The sequence below is a fragment of the Aegilops tauschii genome, chromosome 2 (genome assembly GCF_002575655.3).
Source record: "Aegilops tauschii subsp. strangulata cultivar AL8/78 chromosome 2, Aet v6.0, whole genome shotgun sequence".
NCBI classification, from domain to species: domain Eukaryota; kingdom Viridiplantae; phylum Streptophyta; class Magnoliopsida; order Poales; family Poaceae; genus Aegilops; species Aegilops tauschii.
In genome coordinates, this window is record NC_053036.3 from 25,194,054 (window position 1) to 25,207,141 (window position 13,088).

The 13,088-nt window shown below is 41.7% G+C and overlaps 1 protein-coding gene across 1 annotated transcript; it reads right to left on the reverse strand.

Moving 5' to 3' along the window:
* Positions 1-6,095: 6,095 nt before the first annotated feature.
* Positions 6,096-7,123, reverse strand: LOC109785708 (dirigent protein 21-like). The gene has a single exon (XM_020344306.2). The coding sequence runs from the start codon at positions 7,121-7,123 to the stop codon at positions 6,590-6,592; it is 534 nt and encodes a 177-aa protein (XP_020199895.1). The 3' UTR covers positions 6,096-6,589.
* Between the last annotated feature and the right edge of the window lie 5,965 nt (positions 7,124-13,088).

The window sequence follows — 13,088 nt, forward strand, 5'->3', positions numbered from 1 at the left end:
TGTTTCAATACCATTAATTAATTAACATGTTTGATTAATCATTATCTGATTAAATTCTATTCTCGTAGAGGCCCTGAAGCAGGCGCCGGGGACTGAAGTGTGTCCATACTACGTTTGCGAGAACATTCGCATGATGGCGTCCGAAAGGAGCAGATTTGATAGACAGCAATGGGTACGTTTGCTAGAACACTATTCACAAATCTTACATGATTGTCGATATCTAGTCACAAAAGTAATACACATGCATATTGATCTCCTTCTTAACAGTTCAAAGACGTGCGGGACCAGCTCCTATCAACAGAGCGCATACGAGCACTTCAAGAGGAAATAGTGGGATTTTTGCTCGACCAGGTCATAGATCCCAAAGGAGAATACTATTACCCGCTACCGCCCCCATGAACCACTTGTCATCGTGCTCCGAAGGCACAAGGCAACATGTAGGAGAAATTGTATATATATATACATGTGTATGTGTGAATAATTAATGGTGGTTGTGAGACATTCGATTATATATATATATATGATCGGTTCTACGAGAAAATCTATTTATATATATGCATAAAGTGTACAATATGTAGTATCGTAAAATACCAGCAAACAAAAAATAATTAAATGGAAAACACAAAATTAATGCAAAAATAAAAATAAAAATCAAAACCCCCCAAACATTTAGTACCGGTTGGTGCTACCAACCGGTACTAATGGTCTACCAGCACCCGGGCCTGGCTCGTGCCACGTGGTGGCACTTTAGCGCCGGTTCGTGCCGAACCGGTAGTAAAGGGGGGGGGGGCCTTTAGTCTCCACTCTTTAGTGCCGGTTGCAGAACCGGCACTAAAGGCCCTTACGAACCGGCGCTAAAGCCCGGTTCTGCACTAGTGTATCACATTAGAAAAGGTAAAATTTATCGCTCTTTAATGTTGCGACATATAATTGATAGAGTTGGCTGGCGAAGGAAGCTGAAACCTAGAGCAGGGTTTTGAATTGCAATGTCAAGTCCACATTTGGTTATTTGTGGTCTTGTCCAAAAGTTTTGGTCTCACCTGATGGTTTTTCTTATTTGTGTCATGTGCTAGAGTGTTGGTCCCACATATGAACAAGAGTGCACTTATTTCTTGACATGTCTTTTCAAATTTGGTAGTCTCCCATGGTACAAGTAGTGCATTTGTTTATATGTGAATTTTGTAGGGTTGTCAGTAGTTCAGAATGTGAGTACCAGTGGAGAAAAAAGAGTGAACTTACAACTAAGTCCAAACTTTATAAGCAGAAAAGATATATTATGAATTTACGACAACATGAAGTTTGTACTCCAGCTTGGGCTAGCAACAACCACAAGGCAAACAACAACCGCACCTATCACAAATTTGGATAAACATTGTCTGTAATATACACAGTAATGATTTGTGGATCAGAGATGTATAAAATTGTCAGACACAATACGGAACAACTTCGTTGAACACTCGTCACACAACCAAATTTTCAGTGCTACCACACCATAACTGACGGACTGTTAGATGGTGTTGTTCCGTCCAGCATGACGGTTGGTGTGCTTGATGTTTGTCAGGACATTTCTAAATTAATATATTTGTCATTTTCAGAAGAAGAAAAATCAATGTTACAACACCAAAAGTCCACTCTCAAATGCTCAGCAGCACATCCACGGGCAGGCCCCACAAAAAATTCTCAATAATTCTCCTTTCCCCGGAAAAACTTCTGCGCAGCTGTGAAATTTAAACAAGTGTAGTTATAACTTGGCATAATCAGCGTTCAATTATAGTACAGTCCTTTCCCCAACAATTTTTAAAAAATAATAGTACTTCTTGCCAAATTACAGGGAAATGGATAGGTCACCTAGGTGCCTCGCGACAAAGTTGGCCGTTTGTGGCACGCCGGAGACGCAGTCTAATTGGAGCCGGTGCCGCACACGATCTCTCCGTGAGTAATCAATATGAATCTCCCATACCGGTCGTCGACGTTCAGCATCTAGTCTCACCAAGGAGAGTGCACGAAGAGGCGCGTCCAGCAGCAGCGGGCCACGTAACTGTAGCATTTTTTATCACACTGGCCAAGCACACTAGCTCTGTCGCGTTAATATACTCTACACAACGTTATGAAATGGCACATATAATATATTCCCAATTACTTAATCTTGCGCGCCCTCCCTGGCTGAATCGAGCGGCCGGCTTGTGGCCGCAGGATCGCTCGTGTCTGTCGTGAGTCCCACCTGCAGGTGCTGCTTTGTCCGAGATGAGACTCGCTACGTGACACACTTTTTTTCTTCATAGATTTCTCCACCGCGGCGCTGCTCCTGCTTCTCCCCTGCCGGTCCTCTCCTTCCCTTCCTATCAGTCGCGCCGCCCTGTTCTCCCCCCTGCTCCGCATGGCGCCGCTCCTCTCCTTCCCTTCCTCTCTCCATGGCACCACCCTGCTCTTCTCCTTTCTCCCCATGGCACCACCTCTCCACTGCCCTTCCTCCCATGGCGCCGCCCTATTCCTCCCCTTCCTCACCATAGTTGATGCCGCTGCTGCGGATGGCGCCGCCAAGGACGACGGAGCGGCTGCTGTGGAGGGCAGCCTGTGCGGCGCGGCCAAGAACGACGGCCCAGTCCCCCATGGCATCCTCCCCAACCACCCCAGCCGCTGCTTCCTCCCCAACCGGATCCAGCCTCAGGTCAATGCCGCGGTGAACTCCGTTTTCGATGAACTCGAGCTTGTCATGAAGATGACCATAAGCTCTAACACTCACAAATAAAAACCAAACAAGAACCAGGAAAGATGATGCAAGGATGCAATGGTTTGATCAAGCTACTCACTAGAGAGCCCCCTTGATAGTCCACTTGAGCCAGATGATGATGATCTTGATTTCCTCAAGATGGACCAGCTTTGTTGATTGCGTTGGCTCGATGAAGACTAATTGATTGATCCCTCATACTCCACTATGGGCGAGCCACTCTTCGGCACATCTTCACTAGTCCATTGTTACCACAATGTGTTGGGAAACGTAGCATGCAATTTCAAAAAATTCCTACGCTCATGCAAGATCTATCTAGGAGATGCATAGCAACGAGAAGGGGAGAGTGTGTCTACGTACCCTCGTAGACCGAAAGCGGAAGCGTTTGACAACACGGTTGATATAGTCGAACTTCTTCTCGTTCCGACCGATCAAGCACCGTACGTACGGCACCTCCGAGTTCTGCACACGTTCAGCTCGATGACGTCCCTCGAACTCTTGATCCAGCAAAGTGTCGAGCAAGTAGATGAGTTCCGTCAGCACAACGGCGTGGTGACGGTGACGATGAACTGATTCGCGCAGGGCTTCGCCTAAGCACTACGAGAATATGACCTAGGGTGTAATCTGTGCATGGAGGCGCCGCACATGGCTAACAGATGTTGTTGTGTGTTCTAGGAGCATCCCCCCATCATATATATAGGCGGGAGGGAGAGAGAGCAGCCAAGGGGGGCGTCCCAAATAGGCCGAATCCTACTTGGGGTTCCTCCCCAATTCGGCCCCCCTTTCCTTTTTTACCGGAGGGGGAAGGAAAGAGGAGGGAGGAGGGAAGGAAGGGGGAGGCCGAATCCCTCCCCTTCCTTCTCTCTTCCCCCCTTTCCTTTCTCCTCTGGTGTGGCTCATATGGGGGGCGCAGCAGCCCCTGATGTCTGCTGTGTTTCCCCTCTTGGCCCATTAGGCCAATATCTTTGCCGGGACGGAGGGGGGGAGGGGGGGCATGCCCGGAACCCCTTCCGGTGACCCGATATGTACCCGGTACCTTCCGGAACACTTTTGGTGTCTGAATACTATCGTCCTATATATCAATCTTTACCCTCGACCATTTCGAGACTCCTCGTCATGTCCGTGATCTCATCCGGGACTCCAAACAACATTCGGTCACCAAATCACATAACTCATATAATACAAAATCGTCATCGAACGTTAAGCGTGCAGACCCTACGGGTTCGAGAACTATGCAGACATGACCGAGACACTTCTCCGGTCTATAAACAATAGCGGAACCTGGATGCTCATATTGGTACCTACATATTCTACGAAGATTTTTATCGGTCGAACCGTAATGACAACATATGTTATTCCCTTTGTCATCGTATGTTACTTGCCCAAGATTCGATCGTGGGTATCTTCATACCTAGTTCAATCTCGTTACCGGCAAGTCTCTTTACTCGTTCCGTAATACATTATCCCACAACTAACTCATTAATCACTTTGCTTGCAAAGCTTCTTATGATGTGTATTACCGAGAGGGCCCAGAGATACCTCCCCAATACCCGGAGTGACAAATCCTAATCTCGATCTATGCCAACCCAACAAACACTTTCGGAGATACCCGTAGAGCATCTTTATAATCACCCAATTATGTTGTGACGTTTGATAGCACACAAGGTATTCCTCCGGTATCCAGGAGTTGCATAATCTCATAGTCAAAGGAATATGTATATGACATGAAGAAAGCAATAGCAATAAAACATAACGATCAATATGCTAAGCTAACGGATGGGTATTGTCCATCACATCATTATCCTAATGATGTGATCCCGTTCATCCAATGACAACACATGTCTATGGTTAGGGAACTTAACCATCTTTGATTAACGAGCTAGTCTAGTAGAGGCTTACGAGGGACATGGTGTTTTGTCTATGTATCCACACACGTATCAAGTTTTCGGTTAATACAATTCTAGCATGAATAATAAAAATTTATCATGAATAAGGAAATATAAAATAAAAACTTTATTATTGCCTCTAGGGCATATTTCCTTCACAATGGACGACAAACTTCAAGCAAGATCTCTTCGCGATGCTCCACTTAAACTTGCACACCGCAACCTTGATGATGATCACCATTTGATGTCATCCTCCATGGGTTGTATGAGATCATCCTCTTGACGTAAGCCCATGGAAACATACCTAACCCCACAAAGAATTCTCACGTAGACCATGGGTTAGTACACAAAACGTAATGGGCAATGCTTACCATACCATGGGGTCACTTGATCGCTCTAGGTACATCTTGTACGCTTTGTGTGTTGATCAACTTTATTCACTCTTTGTACTTAGTCTTGATCAACCTTGTATCATCTCTTCTCTGTGACCAATCTTTGTATAATTACTTGAACAACACCTTGATCGACACATAAACTCCATGAAACCAATGAATGGACTTCAAAAAATGCGTATGGACAAATTATACGAATATAACTTAAGGCAAACATTAGTCCATAGAGAATGTCATCAATTACCAAAACCACACATGAGGGCACCATGCTCTTTCAGAAGCTATAATGGAAAAGGCCTTTGCTTGCAGCACATGATTTGTTGTTAGTGAAATTATATATACATGATATCCAAACAGAATTTTTAATTCTGTATCGCATATATGAGAAATCGGCACAGCCAGATCAATCAATTAAATTTGGGCACTAAGGTCAAGTCTCTATTCCCTATGAAAAAACTAAAAACTAAAATATAATGAAGATTCTTGATGACGTAACTCATCGGGGATGCCCAAGTAAGTTGACATTTCTAACCGTTGACTTCACATCACTAACCTAGATATCTACATCAGCGCTCCTTTAGTTTGATAAACTAACCTGACTAGCAGGCATCCAATGTGCATAACAGAATATCCCTCAACAATGTAATTCGTTCTGACTTCTGAATCCTAATTCATGAACTGCGGTATGACGAGGATATAACGAGCAAAGTAGGTCTTAAGAAAGATGAGGTTGCCATAAATATGTGAGAACTACAGTTTATTGCCTGTTGGCACCATCAATGGGGAAGTTGTAGCTGAAGCTGGTTGCATTGCACCCATGTTGAACAGTAAAATCAAACAAAATGCATTTTTATGTAACTTACTGGATTTGAAGATGCACAAATGTTTTAGGTGCTTACAAAATTTGAAGGCGAAATAAGATCCAAGGGGCTCCTGACAAAATGAAAACAAAATGAGTGCTCAAAAGTTTGAGCACTAATTTGATTTTTTATCAGAAGTTCCACAGATGTCATTCGAACATATAAAACTCAAGCAACTAAATAATTTGTGCATCTTTGAAGGCACAAAGTGTCAGACTTTTTTGATCGTTTGGTTTTTAATTTTGCTGTTCATCGATGGTGCATTGCAGCCATGTTTACAAAAACCCTTTAATTCCTTTTATCTGGTATAAATAGGGGTTTTTGTAAGAAAATCTGGAAATGCACGTCCTATAAAAACCGATATTCTTGCATCGCCCCGTACCATATACACGATGTTCAGGCTGTGCCACGTCCTCACCGGCATGCCGGTTCAATTATGGGGCCTCTTGTGCCTCGCAGAGAGTGGAGGAAAATGTCCACGACAGAAAACAAACGAGACTGTTGTACCTCATTTATTTTAATAAAAATCTCCATCAATCATGAACTCGCATTAACACTTCGACCAGGAAGCTAAACAAAAAAATCAGACGCGCTGACATGCTGAAGACATCCCGGGCCATAACACACACACACACACACACACACACACACAAATCGTCGATGCTTCTTTTATGCAAGCACCCACCAGATGCATGAAAGTAAGTTCAGACCTATGGTCTGCACCTACACGCGCAGGTACATATCAATCTTGAGCACCGCGTTCCTGGTGGTGGTGTTGGCGGAGTGTGTCCGGAGCAGACCGTACCCGGTCGCACCACGGAGCCCGCCAGTGCCGCCCACGATCGGCAGCTCCCTGACGGTATCGAAGATGACGTCCCTTGAGAGCACGGCCACAGAGCTCCCGTTATGGCTCCCCGCCGTGAACACGAAGTTGGCAGTGAGCAGCAGCGCGTACTCCGTCATCGACGCGAACTGGAAGAAGCCCTGTGCCCTGCCGACGGCGGGGGACGCTGCGTCCGGCCCCTCCGTCAGCAGGTCGTCGATGACATACATGTCGCCGAAGTAGGTGGTGGGGTCGTTTGCCAGCGGCACCACGCCTTTGATGACTTGCACTGCTGTTGCTGGGCTGCCAGTCACGATGTCATGCATGTAGAACTTGAGGTGGATCGTCTCCGCTGCTGCTGCTGATGCCCTAAGGACAAGGGCTAGGGCGAAGACAAAGGCTGGTAGGAGCTGCATGGTGTGCTTGACGGCCATGGCTTGTACTAGGATGTATAGGGCAGATGTGCATGAGTTGATTCTATGTTTACATGCTCTGGCTCGAACCCTTTATATAGGCAAACTGGAAAGGACCGGCGGCAAAGCAGCAGGGAACGTGCGCCCACGATAAGTGCATTCATTTTTACACAAAGGTGTATTTGAGTCTCATCTTTCTAATATTAAAACATAGAACAATAATTGAATAGTGCATCTACATGGGCAGCCATGATAAGGTGGACGGTGAATTAGAGCGCAAATGATGAGGAGGCATCTATGTAAGTTATGTGAAGTCAACTACTTGGGCAGCCATGCTTATTGATGAGTTACATCATGAAGAATGGGCCCTGTATTTTTCGTACTCCCTCCATTTCTATTTCCTCCGCATGCATTGGTCATAGTCAAACTTTCTAAACTTTGATAAAGTTTATATAGAAAAATATTAACATATACAATAACAAATCAATACCATTAGATTCATCATTGTATACATTTTCACATCATATAGATTTGCTATTGTAAATGTTCATAATTTTATCTATAAACTTGGTCAAACTTTATGAAGTTTGACTTTAGTCAAACCTAATATGCAGAGTGAATAAAAACGGAGGGAGTACAAGGAATAGGGAATAGCCCTAGTTCATGTTTAATTTATTGAACTGGCCATGTCAACCTGATATGCAATGAGATGGTGGATAGATGCAGATGAAGCCGCCAGGCTCGAGCCAGGAGGACACATATGGTGACCCGCTGAGAAGCTAAGGCCAACTTCCACTCGGATAAAATCCACGTCTGTTTGGGTTACCACGTTGGAGTCACCCTAAGGCACAAGGGCACATATAAGCCCACCAACGTCTCTCTGGCTGCTATCCCCGACTGGCAATGATGGAAGTGAAATTTGAGCAACGGTATTAGGAATAGTGACATTTACACAACTTTCTAGGTGATGATCATTTCTTGGTACTTTTTGTAGTAGCTTTTATTTACTTACGCTCTGCAAATAATCTTACTGTATATATAATGCATTTACACAACTTTCTAGGTGATGATCATTTCTTGGTATTTATTTACGCTCCCAATGAGATTGATACTCCCTTTTCTCTGTTACATAATGCAATATGTATAGATTTTTTGCAAAGTCAAACTTGTCAAACTTTGACCAAGTTTATAGAGAAAATAATTTATATCTACAATACCAAATATGTAAAATATGAAATTAGATCTTATGATGAATCAATGATATATGTTTGGCATTCTAAATGTAAATATTTTTGTCTACAAACTTGGTCAAAGTATGGGACGGAGTGAGTATTAATAGTATTCAATTTAATGTATGCAAGATATTAGTGTTATGCTCTATGTGATACTTTCATATGTTGAATGTTCGAAACCTTTTCAATCTTATTCTGGTGCTTGATTCAAGGTAACAATTTTGTATACTCAAAACTTGATCGATATCGGTTTATTTGGGGATCAAATAATCATCAAAGTTTGTTCAAATATTGGATTTATGTATCAATGTCTTTGAATGGACTTTTCGAATGCTCATGGGTATCTCTTCTAGAAGTTGAGCTGTAGGTGAGCCTGCTGCAATCGTAGTATGTAGGGCCAACTTCAAGCGGAACAAGTGAAACCGATGTGGAATGCGGGTCAACGAATATCTTTGTTACATCATACGGTTTCATCCAAACCTTCGTTATGTTGCGTTGCTCGATGCACAAAGTATGTCTAAGTTTATTGTTCCATGGTAACCTAGGGCAGTAACCTATAAAATACTCTAGGTGTGCTTGGATGTTTGAACGGTCAATCAAATAATAGGATTAGGATTTAGAGATGGAATGACGTAGGGCGGCTGGATATGACAATGCACCCTAGCATCATCAGTTCACGTCCACCTCTCCGTCTCCATCGGCTCCGCTGGGCATTAACTAATTATCTTTTTAACCCAACTAGCTGGCTGGCTGGCTTCTAAAGCTAACACATATGTATGGAGTATAGGTGCAAAGGTGCCCCATGTACAGTTCGACCGTTGACGATGCTACTGACCATTATTTAAAAATCCGCTCGCAGATAAGGGATTCATGTAAGCACACACTCTGATCTATCATTAATGCTGTTGCATCTTTTATGGACCCATGGGATAAACAAGTGTACGTGTCACCTCCGACATCAACTCATCGAGTTTACAATAAACCTGCACATAGGCTCATAGTATACGTTTCCTTTATTCTTTCTCGTACGATGCTTAGTAGGTAGTAGTCGCCGCCTGATAGAGTAATTCAACTTTGTGAGTTGCTTCCTAATCTAACCTCTTGGGACTAACAAAAGAAATTTACAGTTATAATATCCAACTGACTTGTTTGGCCGTATGCGCCATCGATGCAGAGGCTGCAGGTGAATTCTCGTTCTGTGAAAAAGATACTACATGACAAAGAATCAGTAAGAGCCTCGAATTCCAATAAGGAAAAAACAAAAGGCTGGCTTGACAAAGATTTATTTCTCCAATTATTTTATTTCCAATTAAAAGGTAGCTAGATTGCCTTTCTACAGGCACGTAGCTTCGGTGTTTGACCCAAGCACCGGCCTGCCAATTTCACGCATTAAATCCTTTTTTTATTTGCGATACACGCATTAAATCCTTATGTGTGAATAAGGAGAAAATAACAACATCAAGTTTGAAAGATGACCGCCCTAACAATTATAACTTCCTATTACCCCTCCATTTAAACTTCTACGAGAGATTGGTTAAGGGGTTGTTTGGTTAACGTGTTTTTAGAGTTCTCATTTCAGCAGAACTGATTTGTCTCCGATTTTAAAGTAAATCATGTTTGGGTATGGTTATCAATCCACGTGTTGGTAAAATTAGTTTTGCATAAACTCACAATTTTGCGTTTATGGAAAAATCACTAAGAGTTGTTTTTGCACAAACTCAGTTTCAGTCAACCAGAGGAGTTAAATGCATCACTAGTCCATTAACTCAAATTGATTCAACGTTTTAGGAGAACAACTAAAAATGTAATCGGTTTAGGCCATAAACTTGTTTATTTGTTCAGATAAGGAAAGGACCGATTTAAACACAGACTATTAAAAAAAGGGAAATTTTTGGTCCGAGCCACTATCGAACCGGGACATTCCAGGCTTGCGACTCAAACTCCATGAGTTATTAAAAGGGTTGGGCGTGCTTTACTGCGCCGTTGGTGTTGTTGGGTTTCTAAAAAAATCACTCTCTGTATTAAAATATTAGTTGTATTACTTTTTTGAAATGTCAAAACTGTTAAGTTTGAGAAAATTTATTGAAAAATAATCAAAACCCATAATATCAAATATGTATAATTAGATTCAACATGAAACGAGTTTTCATACTTCGTTTGTTTAATATAATGGATGTTAATATTTTTTGCTATGAACTTGGTGAAAGTTAAAGAATTCCATTTTTTTTTGTGAACGTGGTCAACGTAAAAGAATTTTCACTTTTCAAAAAACTAATACCCCTTATTTTCTGGAATTGATGGAATATTTAGTTTGGCTGGTGGGGCAGACGATGGATTGCGTTTTATTTTTATTTATAATGCGGTGATTTCATGGGCCTTTCGTGGTGTGATTATATCTGTGTTATCCGCTAACCAACATATATTTATGTGCGGAAATTTCTGTGTCGATGGTAGCATGTACTATATTGGTGCTAGAGTATGACATGGTGGAGCTTCTTTTTTCTAGGTGGTAGGTGGGTGTGCGGTATTGATATGTTTTTATAGGCCGGTTGCTGCTGATTGATTTGAAAAATTGTTGGCCCGATCAAAATCGTAAATCAAATCCAAAATTGAATATCTCAATTGAATGAAAGAGTTCCAAAATTAGGGAACATGGGGAATGGGAGAGCTCCTAGAGAAATTTGTAATGAGAATCAAAGAGAGAGAAGAATCCACCTAGCTACTAGCTATGGACCCATAGGTCTGTGGTGGACTACTCACGCTTCACCGGAGGGGCAGTAGAATTGATGTAGGTGCCCTTCGTGATCGAATCCCCCTCCGGCAGGGTGCCAGAAAAGGTCCCTAGATGGGATCTCACGGGAACAGAAGGTTGCGGCTTTGGAAAAGTGTTTTCGTGGATGCTTCTGGTGGTTTGGGAATATTTGCAAATATATAGGAGGCAGAACTAGGTCAGGGGGTCACGAGGGGCCCACAAGGTAGGGGGGCGCTCCCTCCGCCCTTGTCGCCGCCTCGTGTCTCTTCTGACTTGAACTACAAGTCTCCTGGGTGTATTCTGGTCCAAGAAAAAATTGTGAAGTTTTATTACGTTTGGACTCCGTTTAGTATTCCTTTTCTGCGAAGCTCAAAAACACGGAAAATTTAGAAACTGGCACTGGGATCTAGGTTAATAGGTTAGTCCCAAAAATAATGTAAAATAGCATATTAATGCATATAAAACATCTAAAAAAGATAATATAATAGCATGGAACAATAAAAAATTATAGATACGTTGGAGACGTATCAATAATATATAAACTAAAATAAAATAAAATAATTATTGTATTTGATTATTATGATATTAATATATTGGAAATATAAATGGCATCATATAATAGATTTCTTTTCGTGTATGTTATGTGAACGTTTGATGAGATGGCACATGTGGTGAGATGGGATGTGTGCATGAGATCAACTAATAATGATTCTTTTCTCAGGCATGTTTGTGGTGCGCCTTAGATGAGCTGGCATGTGTGCATGTTAAGATAATATACATATGGGGGATGAACTATTTAGATATACTATCAAACATGCCCATGCGTCGCAACCGGAGATCAAACAATAACACACGTCTCTAATGCGATAATCATGCATTCTCATGACCATTCACAGGTGCACACCCTCTATTTTAAGAACAACCAATGGCCATTCGACATGAATGACTGCTTCAAAAACAATGGACAACATGTCCAATATTGAATTGATTGAGGGTATGTTTTTTCAGGATGCCAATTTGGAACATGGGATGTGGTCCTGAGTGAACTTAGTTCAACTTATTAGTTCATTCAGAAATTTAAAGTAAAATTCGAAATATCATAATTAATAAATTTGGACCTGATGTCATGAGCTAAATTTAAAAGTAAATCGAAAAGATGAAATATTATGAACAAATTTTAAAGTGACAATATCATCAAGTAGATTAATCTAGAGTAGCAGTGGCAGCTAGCAAAACATGCTAGTTTGTGTTAGGCGAGAACATGATTGATTTCTGGTCGATATCTTCTTTCCTTGGTCGAACTCCAGACGCTAGCTCCCTTGTCCCCCAAATCTAACATTGCTCCTTTCCAGTTCATGTCATTTGTAGCCGACCATCAGTTGCTTCACATTAGTGCGCGTTGGCATGCAATGGGGGCGTCCGACCTGTACACACCGACGTGTAGACATATGCTTCTACATGTACATATATAGCACTAAGCTAGCTAGTAGTTTTTCTTTTAATTTTTTCACTAAATGGGTATGAAACATATATAATAGATTTTGTGAGATCATCAAACTATCCTATCTAGTCAATTTAAATGGGTATGAAACATATATAATAGACATTTTCAAAGTAACCCATAAAAGGAAAACTATTTATTAAAGGTGCATCGTAAACATAATTTAAAAAATGATGATCATGCAAAATAGTAACATATTTGGAATCTACACATTTGTGTCAGCGATTTTCATATATAACTTGTCGAATTTGGTGTTAATTTTTGAATCATATGAATATTATAAAAGTATTTGAATCTGGCAAAAAAGAGAAACCTAGAGTAGTTGGGTCGAATTGGAAAACTACGATGCCCATCTGCGAAGCGACCCTTGGAGAGGCAACTCTATTTTGCGCCAACTTAAATTCAGGAAGAAAAAACAAAGAAAATGGAATTCAAAAAGAAAAAGAAAAAAAGGGGAGTAGCGGAATCAAACTCAGGTCTCCCAACTAGAAAGCGAGGCTC